General features: G+C 45.1%; 2 protein-coding genes across 4 annotated transcripts; both read left to right on the forward strand.

The window, feature by feature from the left end:
- The first annotated feature begins 1171 nt into the window (after nucleotides 1-1171).
- On the forward strand, nucleotides 1172-5210 carry LOC123104109 (protein LTV1 homolog). 2 transcript variants are annotated; one of them, XM_044525841.1, is made up of 5 exons: nucleotides 1173-1630; nucleotides 1698-2042; nucleotides 2663-3271; nucleotides 3849-3976; nucleotides 4709-5210. In XM_044525841.1, exons 1-5 carry the CDS (start codon nucleotides 1262-1264, stop codon nucleotides 4710-4712), a joined length of 1455 nt encoding a protein of 484 aa, XP_044381776.1. In that variant the 5' UTR covers nucleotides 1173-1261; the 3' UTR covers nucleotides 4713-5210. The 2 variants fall into 2 exon arrangements, with proteins under 2 accessions (XP_044381777.1, XP_044381776.1); XM_044525842.1 differs by lacking the exon at nucleotides 4709-5210 and having other exon boundaries at nucleotides 1172-1630; nucleotides 3849-3980.
- A 4479-nt stretch (nucleotides 5211-9689) lies between these two features.
- LOC123104108 (mechanosensitive ion channel protein 5) lies at nucleotides 9690-13358 on the forward strand. 2 transcript variants are annotated; one of them, XM_044525838.1, is made up of 4 exons: nucleotides 9695-12025; nucleotides 12118-12535; nucleotides 12625-12827; nucleotides 12920-13358. In XM_044525838.1, exons 1-4 carry the CDS (start codon nucleotides 10161-10163, stop codon nucleotides 13203-13205), a joined length of 2772 nt encoding a protein of 923 aa, XP_044381773.1. In that variant the 5' UTR covers nucleotides 9695-10160; the 3' UTR covers nucleotides 13206-13358. The 2 variants fall into 2 exon arrangements, with proteins under 2 accessions (XP_044381774.1, XP_044381773.1); XM_044525839.1 differs by lacking the exon at nucleotides 12920-13358 and having other exon boundaries at nucleotides 9690-12025; nucleotides 12608-12762.
- The last annotated feature ends 7791 nt before the right edge of the window (nucleotides 13359-21149 follow it).

The following is a 21149-nucleotide window of genomic DNA, read 5'->3' on the forward strand; positions in this document are numbered from 1 at the left end:
TGAGACATCCAATGTGTAGTATATAATATGTATATGCGATTTCTTTTCATCATTTTGGTTTGCATTGGTAAAAATAATCCTATTTCCAATTGGCTACCATCGGACTATTACACTATTTTCTAACACAAGGTCTTATTAAACTTTTCAATGCAATCCCAACCTATGTTTCTTCTCTATCCTGATATAAAGTGCATTTAATATTCATATATGCAGAGTATTTGCTAGAGAAAATGCTTCTATACTCTTGCCATCCCTTGCATAAAAGGAAATGACATGTTATCAATTGAGGTGACTATAAAGCAGTTGGTGAATGGGGTTCAGACCAGGTAGAAATTTAAAAGAATTGATGGAGATGAAAACAAGCGAACACAAACTAAACTGGCGACTTAAAATCCCCTCCAAATTCATGCAGGGCTAGCTACTTGGCTCCTCGGGCCCTCCCCACTCGAGCAATTCTCACCATTTGATCTTCTTTTGGATTCATCCGGCCCATGTCGCTGATGAACTTTTAATTACCTTTGCATATATAATTCCTAACTGTCATTGAAGACCACCAATTGTAGGCCCACGATTCACTGAGATGTATGTCCCTCAATTGCCCGATAAAACTTTATTATCTTGTCGCAAGCATATCTACCCATTAAAAATATGTACAAAAGCACTTCCAAAACACAATAGATATTGGAAGCAGCGACGAGTGATAAAGTTACAAACTAATCAATGAAAGGTTTAAGTTTGAAATTGTCCACTAACACAAAAACTGCAGCTTCACCTTCTTCTTCCTCTCATTCCCCCTATTCCATCTATATAACCATTTTTTTTTAAAAAGACGCTCACATGGGCTCTCTCAGACGCGGTGGCACCCGCCGCGTCTTTCCCTGCTAATATAGGAAAGGAAGGCACCACCGTCGGACCTGCCCGCCCGCTCTCCCATACACACACATATGCTCGTTGGTGCAATCGTAGCTTGTTTGTCTCGGTCTAGATTCATCAAACTCGTTCAACTTATGTTTCAAGCCCACACAAATTTGGATTTTTGTTTTGTTTTTGCCACTCGAACTTATATATAATTAAAAGTGATATGTCAAATTTGAAGTGGCATAAGGGAAATGAGCAAAACCTAGAGGGGTGACAACAAAATTTCTCCCCCAAAAGTTCTATTCGTCCGTTTCACGCTCCCACGGTCTCACTCTCACCCCCAAACCCAAATCCCCAAACCCTAACCACAGCACCTACCTCCTCCTCCTCCGCCGCCGCCGCCATGGCAGGAGCAGGAGTCGGCGGCCGCAAGGCTCGCAACTTCGCGACCTTTCGCCTATTCCCCCGCGACGGTGCCGCCGACCCCAACGACCGCGTCTTCGTCCGCGTCGACAACAACGCCTACACCATCCCTGGCTTCGGCGACGACGAAGACCCTTCCCTCTCCCCCACCGCCGCCGCCGACCAATTCCCTTCCTCCACCTCTGCCCCCCTCCCCGACCACGTCCGCCAGCAGATCCTTGAGCTCGGCCTCCCCGACGATGGCTACAACTACCTTCTCCATCTCCGTGAGCTGCGGCCCTCCGCTGTGGCCTCCTCCTTCGTGCCCAGCCATACCGCCCGCCCAGAGCAACTTCCCCTGGACGTCAAGGTTGGTTATTTCTCAAAAGCCCATCCAAGCCTGCCATTTGAGTGTCTAATGTTGGTTCTGTGTGCAGGCCTATGATGCAAGCAAGGTGCGGGTTGCTTCTGGCAAGGTCGAGGAAGAGCTGGACGAGGGGAGGACCATGTGTAAGGTGGCCGCAAAGACGGCACCGGTGAGGCGAGTTGAGAAGGCCGTCGACCCTGACGTTGCAAGGTTGCTCGATGAGAGCGAGGATGAGGGTTTGGAGGAGGATTTCGTCATCATGGCAAACCAAGCCGAAGGGGATGACATGGAGGATGAAAGTGAGGAAGAGGGTGGTGGTGTGTTCAGTGATGTGGAAAATGATGAGGAGTTCGACAATGAAGAGGATGAGCCCAAGCCGAGGGTGCCACGATTGCTGGATGAACAATTTGATTTGGTGAGCTTCTTTCATTTGATAACCCTCTCAGTTTGCTTTGCAAGACGGTCCGAAAAAACTGTTATCTTGTTAGTTAAAGTTTATGATTGATTGATTGCTAGCTTGTTTCTGAAAGGAAGATCACTAAGTTTTGGTAAATTTAACTGATACTATAACTTGCTAACACACAATGACGAGTCTGCAGCTTTAGTATGTTACTGTCAGCGTTGAATACTATACTTCCCATTTGTTGCAACCGTACCCCTACTGTTATGGATAATTAAGTACAATATGATATGGAAATATCTGTTTTATATATTTTATAACAATCTTTGCTTCCTAGTTTGTCATTTGTATTTAACCATTCAGTAGATTCAACGCGTTCTCTATGTAGAAGATTTAGCAGGACTGTGTTAGGCACTTTCCTGTTGTAGACTAGGACTATGTCGAAAGTTAAATTGACCTTGTAACTATTCAAGTGAACATATAGGATGGAGTATCTTGTATTGCTTGTATCATTAACCGCCTGCTGTTTCTGAAATTTAGGCTGGAAATCTTGTTCTATGCTTTGAACCTTCACATTTATTTTATTTTATAAAAAGCTATACTTCAGATCTTGACTTCTCGTGGACCAATTGCAGCTTGCTCTGGAAGAGTATGGAGCTAGTGATGATGATGATGGAGCTGTTAGAGATGGGGAACATGAACTCCCAACAGAGGTTATAGATGAATTGAAGTTGTTCCACAATCAAAATGTATGTGTTGATGAAGAATATAGAACACCAGCAGATTTTGTTCGTGGAAAACTTGACTCAACCACCACTGAGGAGGTGGATGAATCTGCTAATGTGATCCAAAAGTGTGCTGAATATGCTGAAAGGTATTTAAATGAAACTGCAGAAGATGAAGAGGTCTTGCTTGTTTCAGAAAGCAGTGATGAATCTGAAGTTTGGGACTGTGAGACCATTGTTTCCACGTACTCTAACTTGGACAATCATCCTGGCAAAATTCAAACTCCAGGAAATCCTAGAAATCGTCTTCCCAAAGTTTTCCCTGGGGAAACAGCAACAACGAAAGATATCATCAAGCTTCATGGTAAAGAGAAACTTCCTGTAGATTACCTGCCACAGAGGAAAAGAAAAGTTGAAAAGGAGAAGAAAGCAAAGCCCACAGAAGCTTCAGATGCTGAATATTATTTTGAAAAGGTAGTAGTTCAGAAGGAAACAAAAGATGAAAAGAAAGCTAGAAAGGTAAACATATATTTGGTTTTATGTTCCTTGAGATGATATGATCATGTGTTCATTTGATCAGCTAACATTTGAGATGGAAAAATGGGAGAACATGTTAGTATTGTTGACTTGATGCGTCACCATTCTTAAAAATTGACCAGCTACATGTGATAAATTGATGTTGGCTTAGGGGAAATTTACTTTGTTAGTATCTGAAATTGAACCTGGACCGTTAATTCTCTTACAACGTATTTGTTCTGTTCATATAGCTTTACCAAATCATGGTAATTCCAAATACACATCCGATGTAATCTGTCATCACAAAACCTATACATGAATGGACTAATTGTTTGTTAAGCACTACCAAATTCCAATCCTGAAAATGCGTGGATCATAGAAGTGCAGTCATGTTTCTTGGTTATAATTTTGAACTGCATACTGATCCATAATATGGCTCAGTTGACGGTGCTTTCATGCTTGTTGTTAATGGATCTGTAAAACCACATGTATACATAAATCATTTATCTTCTACACCTGATTGAGATAACATTTGCTTATTAATTTTGACAACCTTATCCTATGTGCCTAATTTTTCTAGTCCGCGGTAAAAGAAGAGAAGAGAGAAGCCCGGAAAGCAAAGAAAGAGCTGAAAGAACTGTATAAATTTGAAACACAGAAGGCTCAGAAAGTTGCCGCTGTTACAGGACCATCTTCCATACGGCTAATGTAAGTGGCCATACTGATTGTCATGTTACATTGTATGAATTGGATAAGTTTATTGGTAATTGTCACAATTCATTACATCGCGAAAAAAGGAGTACTCTTTGATCGACATGTCTGTAGATATGGAATTAACTATCATTCCTACCCACTTAAATGTAGATGTAAATAGATATCTCTATCCATATGACTTAAGTGACATGTCTGTTGATACCTTCATATTAACCGGGATATCCATGTTTTGAAAAAAAAAGAGTACTCTTTGATTTTCATCTTTGATTGACATGTTTTGAAAAAAATCAGATAAGATGGACAACTATTCAAGATATAGATGTTTGATAAAATAGTAACCTGGATATCCATCTTCCTTACATTTAATCTCCAACCAGTAAATAGAATTCTTCCGAAACAAATGAGTTGAAACTCTGTGGAGCTTGCATAATCTTTTAGCATGTTATAAGTTTAATTCTGAAGGTCTTAAGAAAGATAAAATGGAGAATATCCTGATATTATTACTATTATTTCGTTCTAGTTATTTATTCTTCAGAAACTATCTGAACATAATCTATCGTATTAACTTGAAGCTTTTTGCATGGAAATATTTGAACAAAGAAATATTTGTTGCTTGACCCAAAATGATTAGTATGATTCAATTACGCCATGGTTTGCACTTGATTTTCCCACCACTAAATTGATCAAATATTCTGTGCATGCTAAAATGTCTTTTCACCGTTGCAGATAATTGTCCTGTGTCATATGTAGCATGTTTCCTACATCTGCTGAACGGTTGAAGCCTTGAAGACAGTGGTCCAGAGCAAGATAGGTTGTCCCATTCTCTGGACTGGAGGCAGTGAATGATTTTGCTTGGCGTTACCTTTTTACTGCCGAATGTATGAGTTTTGTGTTACCTTAATGAGCACACCAAGTGAATCAAATGGGCGAATAGTTTTGTGAGCTTACACAGAAATTTGCAGGATCCAGATACCTCCGGAAATCCTCTCTTCAAAACAGAGGTTACAAAGATTTATCAATTCCAGGGGTTCGAGCAAAAGCAAAATGCTCTTTCCGGTTGCTGGTAGTGCTATTTCTTTCTAGGTTTTGCAGTAATATCAGTATATGAGATTGTTTATGAAAGCGGTAGTATGACAATCGAGTGGACGTGGTCCTGGTATCTTTGTTGTTTGGGATCTGTGACTGCAGTTTGTTGGGTAAAATACCGGGCTGCAGCAATATTAGCATACATTCATAACGTATTTGTCAGATTGCCATGTGGCCTTGTGACATTTCAAATCGTTAGAGCATCTCTACCCTCTACCAGATTCCTCGAAAGTAAAAGTTATATCCGAGGCAATATTTTGTTTGGTTTTAAGGGATTAGACCCCATCCACCTGATCCTCTATGTCTTTAGTTTCTTAAAATTATAACTTTGTATTTATATTGTCCTTAGGTTGGGCGTTCAGGTTTACCAGAAAACTTGCGTTTTTTTTTAATTTTTGAACAGAGTAGGGTCTCGAAGGACCCAGACTTTCATTAGATACTCCAGTGGAAAGCGTTGGCCGCCTACAGTGGAAAGCTATTTGTATACTTATTCATGGACGGTCAAAGTTTGTGACATGACTTTCCACCTCCAGTGGAAAGCGGTTAGCTGCCTACCTTCGTAAAGCATGACCCCTTTGAATATTAGGGTTCAATGGTGTTGAAATCTTTAAAGCAAGATCAATCTTGGACACATTTCAATGTTTTTTGAAATTCACAATTTAGAACTATATGCAACTTCTCCGAAACTATAACCAAATTTCCTATTAAAATAATTTATCGTGTTTGACATGTTTTATGTTAATGTGACGCATGGTTAGTATAAAAGAGGTTTCTTGAAAGTTTCATTTTATCTATTCGTTGGCATCAGATATATTTAGAATGTGTTCCATCATGTTTCATAGAGTTTCACACATGTATAAAGATCTACCCAAATGATAAGTGTTACACGTGTGGCATGAAGCAACATGGTCCAAACGCTCTCATTACCATGGCGGCTGCTACAAAACAACCGACTGAGCTCCATAGGAAATCAGTCGGGTCTGTAGCCGTCCGATTAGCCCGTGTAGTCGCTCGATCACACATAGAAAGCCCCCGCCATATCCTTGTCCCTCCGTCGCAGCGGCCCATGTATTGCAGCAACACCGGCTTGATGTTTCTATGCAACACCGACAGACGACGGGGCGTGCTGCGTCGCAGCACCGTGGCACCTCGCCCATCTGACCAGCATCTCCGGCAAGTGCTACATCCCAAAATCAGCTGCAGCACTGTCGACCACCGACGGGCCGCATAGCAGGAGCATCACAAGTGTTGCATAGCAGGGCCGGCAAGGATGCGTTGTAGCACCGTCGAACGCTGCATCGCAGCAATGACAACCGCCAACGAGCCTCCATATCAGCCCAGCATCATGAGGTGCTGCATAGCAGCGCTCGTGAGGCTGCGTTGCAGCATCGGCAACCGACGACGACTGCCATGTCACAGCGCCGACGGGAGCGTCGAACATGGCTGCATTCAGGAGTGCTGCATAGCAGCCGCCGGCGACATCGACGAGTGCCGCACCGCAACACCAGCGTCGAGGAGCTTTGCATCGCAATATTGGTGGCACCGCCGGGCATCGAGTTATAGCACCAGAGCTCTGAATCAAATGACGAGGGCAGCGTTGCAGCCATCAGCAGCCGTCGACGACCGCTGCAACGCAACGCCGATAACACCGGTGTGTGCCCTTTCGCAAAAGCAGTGTGGTGCTTGGGCAACCATGGTAGACGCGTCGCGGCGCACCGGCGTGTGGTGTCGCGGAGCAGTGGGGTGGGGGGTGGGAGCTTGGCACCATAGCGGATGCTGCAAGCCATGGTGCAAGATGTGTGGGGAGCGAGAAAAGGGACCGAACTTGGTCTAAAACTCAAGCGGTTCTCGTTAGCTCTGGAAGGTGAGGAGATAAAGGCTGACAGGTGGGCGGGACCCACAGGACGCATGGCGTTCGCATCGCACGATTGATGCGAGTGGAAAATCATCCGGTTGAAGTTGATTGATTTCCCATTACCATCTATTTTGTCACATCAAACAGATGACATCAGTGAAAATTTTCTATTTTTTCAGACTTAAAAATGTTTTTATCTCTTAAATAAAAAGTTCAATTAAAAATCCGTTTCATCATTAAATCCGTCTCGACGAGATCTTCAAAACTAGATCCCATATTGTTATGTTTCAGTGACTTTTTTGGGGCCAAAAACTTGCCATGAAGTTACACTGAAGTTGCCATAGTGTTTACATTAAAGTTGCCATGATATGTTTCATCTATTTTTTTCTTCTAGATTTAAAGCTACCATTGTATTTCAACTACTTTTCATGGCAAATTTTATTAATTGACCATGAATTTTTTTAGTAATTAACAACGGCAAATTTAATTCAAGGATCATGGCAATTTTAGTTTATAGATCATGACAATTTTAGTATTTTGACCATGGCAATTCTACTGTTTTGATCATGGAAATTATTTTTTATATGAACCATGGAAAATTTTAGTGCATGTATCATGGAAAATTTAATTAATTCACCATGGAAATTTTAGTTTCTGGTTTATGGCAAATTTGAGTCATTGACTATGCATTTTTAAAGTAATTGATAACGGATTATTTTTTAATCATGAACCATGTCGAAATTATTTCATGGATCATGATTTTTTTTAATAATTCTCCGTGGAAAGTTTAGTTTTTAATACCCTTTATTATAACATGAAAATTAATTTAAACGTAGAAGAAAAGTAGTTGAAACATATCATGACAACTTCAGTGTAAAAACCATGACAATTTATGTGCAATAGACATGGCAACTTTTGACCGCCAAAAAATATCGTCGGGACATATCAATATGGGATCTAGTTTTGAAGTCTTCGTTGTGACGGATTTAATGATGAATACGGATTTTAAATCGGATTTTTCATTTAAGAGGTAAAGCACTTTAAAGTTTTAAAAACTCAAAAGATTCCCGCTGACATTATCTGTTTTTGTCCCTTTTTGCTTGCATGTGTGAAAAAGAGAAAAATGCTGACGTGTTACAGTGGTTGGCTAAAAAGACGTATGGACGAAATTGCTTTGTGCCACACGTGTGACACTTATCAGGGTCCAAGTTCTATCATGTTTTGGCTGTCTCTCTTTGAAATCCATTTAATACTAGATGAAAACGCAATGACACGCACATGAACACCGGAGTGAAAACTAGTAAAGCATATTTTGGAAAATCATAAAACATAATTAAACTAAATTGTATGTAAGTTTAATTAAGAAATTATAGCTCAATGAAAATCCAAATGAAATGGGTGATTTTTTTAAATGAAGTTACAACCACAATGGCGAAAAAGTAATGAAGTCACAATCACAACTACCTAAATATTTTTGAAACCGAGATTAATGTGTGTAAGGTAATAACACCGAGATTTAAATGAGAAAACATATCTTTCGAGACTAATTGAAAGTTGAATAAGACTAGAATCAAATAACATGAGTAGCATTATGCAAAATCTAGACAAGAATGAAGTTGATATCCTGAATGGAGTCACATGGGTGGGTCTAGAGCTAGGAAGGAGGTGAATGAAGTGCAAGGGAATTTAATGCATCGGGTAGTATATACTACAACGTGTCAATCCTTGGTTGGCTAAGAGAACTCCGGTAGAAACCAGCTCCGCTAGAAAAGCATTTTGCACAACCATGATTTCAGTGCTCTTAGGGGACATATCTTTGCCCAGCCCCAACCCAATGTCCATCATATTCCCCATGTGTTCGCTATAAACCATTCCACCCGTCGCAACAAATCCAAAAGGATACATGAAAGGTACCACACAAACTAAGTCTTGTGGCTCGACCGACTCTGCATCGTGGATTCCGTCCAAACAAAACCAGTGGTTGGTGACCTTGATGCATGGGCATACACTGAAGTCAGGTGTGCATGAACGCTGCTACGGAGTCACTATCTAATGCACCATAGCTAGATCCAAAAGTTAATAACTGATAACAACTAACAAAAAATAGAAGTGAAGATTTGGGCAAAAGTGACACTATAACAAATAAAAAGCTAATGTAAAAGCCCATGAAAGTGAGCGAAAATGAAAACAATAAAGCTTAAAAGGGCCGGCCAACTGGTGCATAATTTTTTTGGGAAACATTCAAAATCTACTAAATTATCACGCGCACAATGTGGGCTGGGTGTGCGGTCGCGATGTGCCCCATCGAAGGCATGTGATGTACGTTGTGCCGTATGAAACACATAAACAAATGGAAAAGTAACAAAGACTTCATGAAAAACCCTAAAATGTTAACATATCAATGGAGAACAAAAGAGGACCGTGGATCGGCCAATTTTTGTTGCTGCCGTAACTTGATTGAGCGTGGAGTTTCTTTCTTTGCTTTTTTTTTTCTTAAAAAAACTTGATTTTTTTGGCCATCGCGCACTATCTTTCACCCCAACGGTTTGGTCTCCTGTGTATGCACCTTTGTCATGCATGCATGGATTTTATGTTGAAAAGGGAAATACTACAACGGTTTGATGTGCGGGACAGAGGTGCATGCCCAACATTTTTGCACCCACCACCACCATTACCACCGGGGACATGCATGCATGGGAGAAGCACCAAGAGACCGACGAGGAAAGGAATCAGCGAGACCATATCTACCACCCCGAAATAGGCCTCCGTCCGCAGCTCACCACCACCACTGAGCAGCTAGCGGCCTCCACGGCGGTCTGACAGTTCCAACTTGATTTCCTCGCCGCTGGTCGCGGGGAGCGTTCCACTCCCCCGCAGCAGCCACCTCTTCCGTTGCGTCGCATGCATGCGCCTCCCCCGACCCGATATATGCCACCCCACTCCGCCCTCGACAGCTTCCACTTTTCACTCGCCGGAGCAGATCAATCGTCAGGTGAGGTGAGGTGACCTACACTCCCTCCACTGCCCGCTGCATCGCCTGAACGAACACTGACGATCGGAGGCGGCCTGGGCGGGCCGCGCCTACGTGCCTGACCGGAGGCGGCCCGACGTGCGTCCGGCGTCCCCTCCGGCGCGCGCCAAGCGATCTCCACACGTACGCCCAGCCGATCGATCCAGCCTCCCTCCGCACGTCGCCGATCATTAGCTTGCCCCTGCTGAGACTCAGGCGGAGGCGCGATGGATCTCCCGCGGAAGGGCAGCATCAAGTCGTACGGCGCGTCGCGCTCCGCGTCCTTCGACTTCGACCAGGACCAGGACCGCGGGCGCCGGGAGGTCGTCGTCAAGATCAACGACGACGTCGCCATCGCCGGCGTGGGCGCCAGCTCCTTCTCCCTCAAGGCGCCCGCCGGGCCGGCCTACACCGCCGTCCCCGTGACCGGCTCGGGCGGGTCCAGCGCGCCGGCCTCGCCCACCGGCGCGGGGAACCGCTTCGCCGAGTCGTTCAGCTTCAAGAACCGCCCGCCGCAGTCCCCCCCGTCGCCGGCGAGGGCCGAGGGGGAGTGCAGCGACGACCCGCCCGGCCGCCTCATCGACAACTTCCTGCGGAAGCAGGCCGCTGCCGGCGGCGACCAAGCGCTGGACCCCGAGCTCGAGATGGAGGAGATGCGGCGGCTCCTTAACGTCCCCTCCCCTTCCCGCGTCGCCTTCCAGCAGGACCCGCGCAAGCGCTTCTGCCCGTCGGGCTCCTCCTCCTCCTCGTCCGACGGCGGCGGCGCCAACACCCGGAAGAAGGCCGCCACCAAAGCGGGAGCAGGAGCCGACCCCGCCGAGGTGCTACGCTGCTCGTCGTCGTCCACGGCCGGCGGTCTGCTGCCGCGCTGCAAGACGCGGTCCCGGCTAATGGACCCCCCACCGCCGTCGAGCGGGTCGACCACCGATGGGGAGCAGCGCGACCGCAAGTCGTTCGTGATGCAGGGCGGCGTGCCGCCCAAGTCCGGGCAGCTCCGGTCGGGCATCCTCAACCGGTCGGGCTTCCTCGGCAAGGCCGGCGGGCACGACGTGGAGGAGGACGACGACCCGTTCGTCGACGAGGACCTCGCCGCCGACTCCAAGCCCGACACGGTGGACTGCCTCATCATCCTGGAGTGGGTGGGCCTGGTGATCATCCTGGTGCTGCTGGTGTGCAGCGTCACCATCCCGACCCTGGCCAGGAAGAAGTTCTCGGGGCTCCACCTCTGGAAGTGGGAGGTGCTCGTCTGCGTGCTCATCTGCGGCCGCCTCATGTCCGGCTGGCTCATCCGCATGGCCGTCTTCTTCGTGGAGCGCAACTTCCTGCTCCGGAAGAAGGTGCTCTACTTCGTGTACGGCGTGCGGCGCGCCGTGCGCAACGTGCTCTGGCTGGGCGTGGCGCTGGTGGCGTGGCACCTGCTCTTCGACAAGGACGCGCAGCGGGAGCAGGACACGCACGCGCTGGTGCTCCCCTACGTCACCAAGGTGCTCTGCTGCCTGCTGGTGGCCACCGCCATCCGGCTGGTGAAGACGCTGCTGCTCAAGGTGCTCGCCTCCTCCTTCCACGTCTCCACCTTCTTCGACCGGATCCAGGACGCGCTCTTCAACCAGTACGTCATCGAGACGCTCTCCGGCCCGCCCTTGGTGGACGAGAACCGCATGCTCGCAGAGGTGCAGCGCCTGCAGAGCGCCGGGGCCAACATCCCCAGCGATCTCCAGGCAGCGGCCATGCCCAGCAAGGCCACCGCCGCCGCCGCTCAGGCGCCGCCCAAGGGCGCGCGGCTCACGGCGGCGGCGTCCCGGAGAGGGGCCAGCAAGCAGCTGCAGAGGCAGAAAAGCGATCGGCACCTGGAAGAGAGCTCCATCTCCATCGACCAGCTCCACAGGCTGAGCCAGAAGAACATCTCCGCGTGGAGCATGAAGAGGCTGATGAAGATCGTCCGCTACGGCGCGCTGACGACCATGGACGAGCAGATCAAGCACGCCACGGGGCCGGACCAGGAGGACGAGCTGGCCACGCAGATACACAGCGAGTACGAGGCCAAGGTCGCCGCCAAGAGGATCTTCCAGAACGTCGCCAAGCCTGGATCCAAGTCAGTAGCATTCCATTCCGCCATTACCGGTCCTTGCTTGCAACAGCTCTTGCCAAGATCGGCACTGATCCAGCTGTGATTTCATGGCGCAGGCACATATACCTGTCGGACCTGATGCGCTTCATGAGGCAGGAGGAGGCCCTGAAGGCCATGGACCTCTTCGAGGGGGCGCAGGAGCAGAACAGGGTGAGCAAGCGGTCGCTCAAGAACTGGGTGGTGAACGCGTTCCGGGAGCGCAAGGCGCTCGCGCTCACGCTCAACGACACCAAGACGGCCGTCAACAAGCTCCACCACATGGCCAACGTCGTGGTGGCGCTCATCGTGTTCGCGCTCTGGCTCCTCATCCTCGGCTTCGCCACCACCAAGACCTTCGTCTTCCTCAGCTCGCAGCTCCTCGTCGCCGCCTTCATCTTCGGCAACACCCTCAAGACCATCTTCGAGGCCATCATCTTCCTCTTCGTCATGCACCCTTTCGACGTCGGCGATCGGTGCGAGGTCGACGGGATGCAGGTTAAAATCCTTCCTGTTGATTTTACATGATCTGGCTGCGTCCAAGGGTTGCACTGATTGACGTGGCTCCAGACTGTTGGGAATTTCAGGTGGTCGTAGAGGAGATGAACATCATGACCACCATCTTCCTACGGTATGACAACCTCAAGGTCTACTATCCCAACAGCAAGCTCGCCACCCTGCCCATCATGAACTACTACAGGAGCCCCGACATGGGAGACGCCGTCGACTTCTCTGTCAACGTCGCCACGCCGCCGGAGAAACTGGCCCTCATGAAGGAGAGGCTGATGCAGTACGTGCCCTTGCTCCTTGCTCACCTGAAATTTGTTGCCAAAGCTCACTTTGTCATGAGCAATACTAAGCCTATGTCATTTTGAATCTCAGCTACCTTGACAACAAGAAAGAGCACTGGTACCCTGGCTCCATGGTCGTGCTCCGCGACATCGATGACACCAACAGGCTCAAAATATCCATCTGGTGCCGGCACACCATCAACTTCCAAGACATGGGGATGAGGTTCGACAGGAGGGAGCTCATTCTCCAAGAGATGATGAAGATCTTGAGAGATCTTGACATCGAGTACCGGATGCTGCCGCTCGACATAAATGTTCGCAATGCGCCTCCCATCAATTCCACTAGGATGCCCACGACATGGGCGTTGAATTTTTGAAATTCGCCATGAACACTTTGCTAGTTAGATTGTGGAGTAAAGTTGCTATGTAGTAGTTATTTAGTAGATTCAACTTTGAGCTACATGTTTGTTGCACTGTGATAGTTTGAACTATATTTGTATTTTTATGAGATGTTAAACCAGATTTACACAGAATTAGAATCAGCTCTAATTCTCACGCTAATACAAAAAGATTGGACAGACATGTTAATAACTAACGTGGCACCGAGTAAGGCGCTACATCATCTAACATGTGAGACCCTAGCCGGCCCCCTCCATTTCTCCAGCTCACTAAAGATGGATATTTCCCCCCGATAATGGGACCTTTATTGACTCAAAACATGATATCGAGGCAAAACAACAGCGTAGAGTTCACAACCAGCCTCTGCATATATAACGAGATATGCACATACCAAAATATCATGCTTCACACACTAGAAGCAAATTAAGGTACCGGAGGATTTATCTGAAGAGTACTAAATTAAACCAACATACATATATGTGTGTAAACATATCCTTTGCTTCCCGCCCTAGCTGGATACATGCCACTAAAAGAAGCTCCTTGTGCTTTAGCCACTGAAGCAAAGACCACTGAAAGTGCATTAGTCCCCATGTGCATTGAGATATATATGAAGATATGTTCCATATGTGATGCATGCAGACGATTGGATGCATTTGGAATGAATGCCATCAAAGTCAAGATCATTAAGTTATAGTGATAAATATATTATAATCTAGAATGTGCAAAAGAAATGGACTCCGAGGCATCAAGATTCAATATACTAATTATATCGAATCTAATATAATTAGTATGAGATCCATGTGATGTAGAAAATGTAAATTATGATTGTGTTTTCATCTTGAGCCAAGCTTGAATGTCAGCATCAAGCTCAAGTAGAATGCTCAAGGAAAAGGTATACATTTGCTAGGTTTTCTTAATTTCACCGATTTCAAGGTGCTTGGAGGGAGATTGGATTATAGGTTTGATAACCGTACTATTAAGAAGGGTTTCACGGGAGTAGCTTCTTCACGTTGTGCATAGAGTGCTTTCCATGTTTCCTATCCACCTTTTTGGGTGATCTTGGGTGGTTCTCTGTATGAGGACCTTGGGCTTGTCAATAGCTTCAAAACGACCCCAAGACTATCAAAATCAGATTTCATATGAGAAAGTTATGTAAGTTTTCATGTTGATGTCCCACCTGTTTTGTGCAGCCTGAAATTTGATGGGAACGTAGTAATTTCAAAATTTTCCCTACGCACCCACAGGATCATGGTGATGCATAGCAATGAGAGGGAAGAGTGTTGTCCACGTACCCTCGTAGACCGAAAGCGGAAGCGTTAGCACAACGCGGTTGACGTAGTCGTACGTCTTCACGATCCGACCGATCAAGTACCGAACGTACGACACCTCCGAGTTCAGTACACGTTCAGCTCGATGACGTCCCTCGAACTCCGATCTAGCCGAGCTTTGAGGGAGAGTTCTATCAGCACGACGGCATGGTGACGATGATGATGGTCTACCGACACAGGGCTTCGCCTAAGCACCGCTACAATATGACCAAGGTGGATTATGATGGAGGGGGGCACCGCACACGGCTAAGAGATCCAAGGGATCAATTGTTGTGTCTATGGGGTGCCCCCTGGCCACGTATATAAAGGAGTGGAGGAGGGGGAGAGGGTCGGCCCCTATGGCGCGCCCTGGAGGAGTCCTACTCCCACCAGGAGTAGGATTCCTCCCCTTCCAAGTAGTAGGAGTAGGAGACAAGGAAGGGGAAGAGGGAAGAGAAGGAAGGAGGGGGCGCCGCCCCTCCCCCTAGTCCAATTCGGACTAGTCATTGGGGGGGGGGGGGGGGGCGGCCTGCCTCTCTCTCTCTCCCCTAAAGCCCAATAAGGCCCATATACTTCTTCCCCCGTATTTCCGTAACTCCCCGGTACTCCGAAAAATACCCGAACCACTCGGTACCTTTCCGATGTCCGAATATAGTCGTCCAATATATCGATCTTTACGTCTCGACCATTTCGAGACTCCTCGTCATGTCCCCGATCTTAACCGAGACTCCGAACTACCTTCGGTACATCAAAACACATAAACTCATAATATAACCGTCATCGAACTTTAAGCGTGCGGACCCTACGGGTTCGAGAACTATGTACACATGACCGAGACACGTCTCCGGTCAATAACCAATAGCGGAACCTGGATGCTCATATTGGCTCCTACATATTCTACGAAGATCTTTATCGGTCAAACCACATAACAACATACGTTGTTCCCTTTGTCATCGGTATGTTACTTGCACGAGATTCGATCGTCGGTATCTCAATACCTAGTTCAATCTCGTTACTGGCAAGTCTCTTTACTCATTCCGTAATATATCATACCGTAACTAACTCATTAGTTGCAATGCTTGCAAGGCTTAAGTGATGTGTATTACCGAGTGGGCCCAGAGATACCTCTCCAACAATCGGAGTGACAAATCCTAATCTCGAAATACGCCAACCCAACAAGTACCTTCGGAGACACCTGTAGAGCACCTTTATAATCACCCAGTTACGTTGTGACGTTTGGTAGCACACAAAGTGTTCCTCCAGTAAACGGGATTTGCATAATCTCATAGTCATAGGAACATGTATAAGTCATGAAGAAAGCAATAGCAACAAACTAAACGATCAAGTGCTAAGCTAACGGAATGGGTCAAGTTAATCACATCATTCTCCTAATGATGTGATCCCGTTAATCAAATGACAACTCTTTGTCTATGGCTAGGAAACATAACCATCTTCGATCAATGAGCTAGTCAAGTAGGGGCATACTAGTCACACTCTATTTGTCTATGTATTCACACATGTATCATGTTTCCGGTTAATACAATTCTAGCATGAATAATAAATATTTATTATGATATAAGAAAATAAATAATAACTTTATTATTGCCTATAGGGCATATTCCTTCAGTCTCCCACTTGCACTAGAGTCAATAATCTAGTTCACATCTTTATGTGATTAGTTCACATCTCCATGTGACTAATACCCAAAGGGTTTACTAGAGTCTATAATCTAGTTCACATCGCTATGTGATTAACACCCAAAGAGTGATCATGTTTTGCTTGTGAGAGAAGTTTAGTCTACGGGTCTGCAACATTCAGATCCGTATGTATTTCGCAAATTTCTATGTCTACAATGCTCTGCACGGAGCTACTCTAGCTAATTGCTCCCACTTTCAATATGTATCCATATTGAGACTTAGAGTCATCTAAATCGATGTAAAAAAGTTTGCATCGACGTAACTCTTTACGACGAACTCTTTTATCACCTCCATAACCGAGAAATATTTCCTTAGTCCTCTAAGGATAATTTTGACCGCTATCCAGTGATCTACTCCTAGATCACCATTGTACTCCCTTGCCAAAAAGATGCTAAGGTATACAATAGTACCGGTAAACAACATAGCATACTTTATAGAACCTACGACTGAGGCATAGGGAATGACTTATCATTCTCTTTCTATTTTCTGCTGTGGTCGGGTTTTGAGTCTTTACTCAACTTCACACCTTGCAACACAAGCAAGAACTCCTTCTTTGACTGTTCCATTTTGAACTACTTCAAAATCTTGTCAAGGTATGTACTCATTGAAATAACTTATCAAGCATCTTGATCTATCTCTATAGATCTTGATGCTCAATGTGTAAGCAGCTTCTTTGAGATCTTTCTTTGAAAAAATCGTTTCAAATACTCCTTTATGCTTTCCAGAAAATTCTGCATTCTTTCCGATCAACAATATGTCATTCACATATACTTATCAGAAATGTTGTAGTGCTCCCACTCACTTTGTTGTAAATACAGGCTTCACCGCAAGTCTGTATAAAACCATATACTTTGATCACTTTATCAAAGCATATATTCCAACTCCGAGATGCTTGCACCAGTCCATAGAGGGATCGCTGGAGCTTGCTCACTTTGTTAGCACCTTTAGGGTCGACAAAACCTTCTGGTTGCATCATATACAACTCTTCTTTTTAAGAAATCCATGAAGGAATACAATTTTGACATCCATTTGCCAGATTTCATAAAATGCGGCAACTGCTAACATGATTCGGACATACTTTTAAGCATCGGTACGAGTGAGAAAATCTTATCGTAGTCAACACCTTGAACTTGTCGAAAACACTTTGCGACAATTCAAGCTTTGTAGATAGTAACACTACTATTAGCGTCCGTCTTCCTCTTGAAGATCCATTTATTCTTAATGACTCACCGATCATCGGGCAAGTCAATTAATATCCATACTTTGTTCTCATACATGGATCCAATCTCAGATTTCATGGCCTCAAACCATTTCGCGGAATTTGGGCTCATCATCGCTTCCTCATAGTTCGTAGGTTCGTCATGGTCAATTAACATGACCTCCAAAACAGTATTACCGTACCACTCTGGTGCGGATCTTACTCTGGTTGACCTACGAGGTTCGGTAGTAACTTGATCTGAAGTTACATGATCATCATCATTAGCTTCCTCACTAATTGGTGTAGAAGTCACAGAAACATATTTCTATGATGATCTACTTTCCAATAAGAGAGCAGGTACAGTTACCTCATCAAGTTCTACTTTCCTCCCACTCACTTCTTTCGAGAGAAACTCCTTCTCTAGAAAGGATCCATTCTCAGCAACGAATGTCTTGCCTTCGGATCTGTGATAGAAGGTGTACCCAACTGTCTCCTTTAGGTATCCTATGAAGACACATTTCTCCGATTTGGGTTTGAACTTATCAGGATGAAACTTTTTCTTATAAGCATCGTAACCCCAAACTTTAAGAAACGACAACTTTGGTTTCTTGCCAAACGACAGTTCATACGGTGTCGTCTCAACAGATTTAGATGGTGCCCTTTTTTAACGTGAATGCAGCTGTCTCTAATGCATAACCCCAAAACTATAGTGGCTAATCGGTAAGAAACATCATAGATTGCACTATATCCAATAATAGTACGGTTATGACGTTCGGACACACCATTATGCTGTGGTGTTCCAGGTGGCACGATTTTGTGAAACTCTTCCACATTGTTTTAATTGAAGACCAAACTCGTAACTCAAATATTTGTCTCTGCGATTAGATCGTAGAAACTTTATTTTCTTGTCATGATGATTTTCCACTTCACTATGAAGTTCTTTGAACTTTTCAAATGTTTCAGACTTATGTTTCATCAAGTAGATATACCCATATCTGCTCAAATCATTTGTGAAGGTCAAAAAATAACGATACCCGCCGCGAGCCTCAACACTCATCAGACTGCATACATCAATATGTATTATTTCCAATAAGTCAGTTGCTCGCTCCATTGTTCCGGAGAACGGAGTCTTAGTCATCTTTCCCATAAGGCATGGTTCGCAAGCATCAATTGATTCATAATCAAGTGATTCCAAAAGCCCATCAGCATGGAGTTTCTTCATGGGCTTTACACCAATATGACCTAAACGACAGTGCCACAAATAAGTTGCACTATCATTATTAACTTTGCATCTTTTGGCTTCAATATTATGAATATGTGTATCACTACGATCGAGATCCAATGAACCATTTTCATTGGGTGTATGACCATAGAAGGTTTTATTCATGTAAACAGAACAACAATTATTCTCTAACTTAAATGAATAACCGTTTTGCAATAAACATGATCAAATCATATTCATGCTCAACACCAAATAAAATTTATTTAGGTTTAACACTAATCCCGAAAGTATAGGGAGTGTGCGATGATGATCATGTCAATCTTGGAACCACTTCCAACACACATCGTCACTTCACCCTTAACTAGTCTCTGTTCATTCTGCAACTCTCGTTTCGAGTTTCTACTCTAGCAACTGAACCAGTATCAAATATCGAGGGGTTGCTATAAACACTAGTAAAGTACACATCAATAACATGTACATCAAATATAGCATTGTTCACTTTGCCATCCCTCTTATCCGCCAAATACTTGGGGCAGTTCCGCTTCCAGTGACCAGTCCCTTTGTAGTAGAAGCACTTCGTCTCAGGCTTAGGTCCAGACTTGGGCTTCTTCACATGAGCAGCAACTTGCTTGTCGTTCTTCTTGAAGTTCCCTTTCTTTCCCTTTGCCCTTTTCTTAAAACTAGTGGTCTTGTTAATCATCAACACTTGATGCTCTTTCTTGATTTCTACCTTCATCGATTTCCTCATCATGAAAAGCTCGGGAATCGTTTTCGTCATCCCTTGCATACTATAGTTCATCACGAAGTTCTACTGACTTGGTGATGGTGACTAGAGAATTATGTCAATCACTATTTTATCTGGAAGATTAACTCCCACTTGATTCAAGCGATTGTAGTATCCAGACAATCTGAACACATGCTCACTGCTTGAGCTATTCTCCTCCATCTTTTAGCTACAGAACTTGTTGGAGACTTCATATCTCTCAACTCGGGTATTTGCTTAAAATATTAACTTCAACTCCTGGAACATCTCATATGATCCATGACATTCAAAACGTCTTTGAAGTCCCGATTCTAAGCTGTTAAGCATGGTGCACTAAACTATCAAGTAGTCATCATATTGAGCTAGCCAAACGTTCATGACATCTACATCTGCTCCTGCAATAGGTCTGTCACCTAGCGATGCATCAAGGACATAATTCTTCTGTGCAGCAATGAGGATAATCCTCAGATCACGGATCCAATCTGCATCATTGCTACTAACATTTTTCAACTTAGTTTTCTCTAGGAACATATCAAAAATAAAACAGAGGAGCTAAACGCGAGCTATTGATATACAACATAGATATGCTAACACTAGTAGAAAACAGGGCTTTGGTCCAGGCCGGGTCAGCCCATTAGTCCCGGTTTAGTCTAGAACCGGGACCAATGTGGGCATTGGTCCCGGTTCGTGAGCCCAGGGTGCCGGCCGGGCCACGTGGGCCATTGGTCCCGGTTCATCTGGACCTTTTGGTCCCGGTTGGTGGGACGAACCGGGACCAATGGGCCTCGCTCCTGGCCCACCACCATTGGTCCCGGTTGGTGGCTTGAACCGGGACCAAAGGCTCCCCTTTAGTCCCGGCTCATGTCACCAACCGGGACCAATGAGGTGCCTATATATACCCCCTCGCGCAAGAGCAAAGCACAGTGCTCTGTTTTTTCTAGCCGAGGGGGAGAGGGCTTTGTGGTGCTCTAGCTCACCTCCTATGCACATGAGGTGTTCGATGGAATGCCCGAGCCACACTACTTAAGCTTTCTCCTCTCGAAGCTCGACCTCCAAGCTCCATTTTCCTCGAGATTTGTCTAGATTTAGCGGTCCGTCACGCCCCGTCCCCGTCTTCACCGCCGTCGATCACCCGCGCCGATCTCATCACCGACACCACCGTGGTGAGCCTCTTGTTCTTATCTTCTTTCTGAAAGGAAAAATATTCTTACTTGTATGTTTAGATAGATACTTGTATCATTTTCTTACATTTATTATTGCATCTTATATAGTGCGATGGTTTTGGTATCCGCCCCCATCGGCCCTCGTCCTGTCTATGATTCGGATGTGGTATGTATATTATCTTTATAACTATTGGTTCATTTATTGTTTATGAAAATTATGCCGACCAACGTGACATAGATTTTATTTATCTAGGATGTATGTGAATCGGAAATGCCAACCGACCCTATTGTCGAGAGGTTAAATTTAGTTGAAGAAGAAAACAATTTGTTGAAGGAAAAAATAAAAAAATTGAGGAGGAGAAGATGATATTGGAGTTGCATGTTGCGGATGTCGTCGATGATCACAAGATCAAGATGGATGCAATGCGCTTGAAGATTAGAAAGATTAGAAAATATGCCATTCATACCGAGGCTTGGTATCATTATGCCGTTGGATCAATTGTTACCTTGGTTGCGATTATGATCGCATTTGTTTTCGCATTGAAATGTTTTACATAGTTTCAATGTATGGT

The sequence above is a fragment of the Triticum aestivum genome, chromosome 5A (genome assembly GCF_018294505.1).
Source record: "Triticum aestivum cultivar Chinese Spring chromosome 5A, IWGSC CS RefSeq v2.1, whole genome shotgun sequence".
Taxonomy (NCBI): domain Eukaryota; kingdom Viridiplantae; phylum Streptophyta; class Magnoliopsida; order Poales; family Poaceae; genus Triticum; species Triticum aestivum.

What these genes read in the sequence shown, in the direction of transcription:
- LOC123104108 (XM_044525838.1), top strand. Translation starts at nt 10,161, where the DNA reads ATGGATCTCCCGCGGAAGGGCAGCATCAAGTCGTACGGCGCGTCGCGC. An exon ending in GTCGCCAAGCCTGGATCCAA is followed by an intron (nt 12,026 to 12,117) that starts GTCAGTAGCATT and finishes TTCATGGCGCAG; the next exon opens with GCACATATACCTGTCGGACC. An exon ending in ATGAAGGAGAGGCTGATGCA is followed by an intron (nt 12,828 to 12,919) that starts GTACGTGCCCTT and finishes TTTGAATCTCAG; the next exon opens with CTACCTTGACAACAAGAAAG.
- LOC123104109 (XM_044525842.1), top strand. Translation starts at nt 1,262, where the DNA reads ATGGCAGGAGCAGGAGTCGGCGGCCGCAAGGCTCGCAACTTCGCGACC. An exon ending in AACTTCCCCTGGACGTCAAG is followed by an intron (nt 1,631 to 1,697) that starts GTTGGTTATTTC and finishes TTCTGTGTGCAG; the next exon opens with GCCTATGATGCAAGCAAGGT. An exon ending in TGGATGAACAATTTGATTTG is followed by an intron (nt 2,043 to 2,662) that starts GTGAGCTTCTTT and finishes GACCAATTGCAG; the next exon opens with CTTGCTCTGGAAGAGTATGG.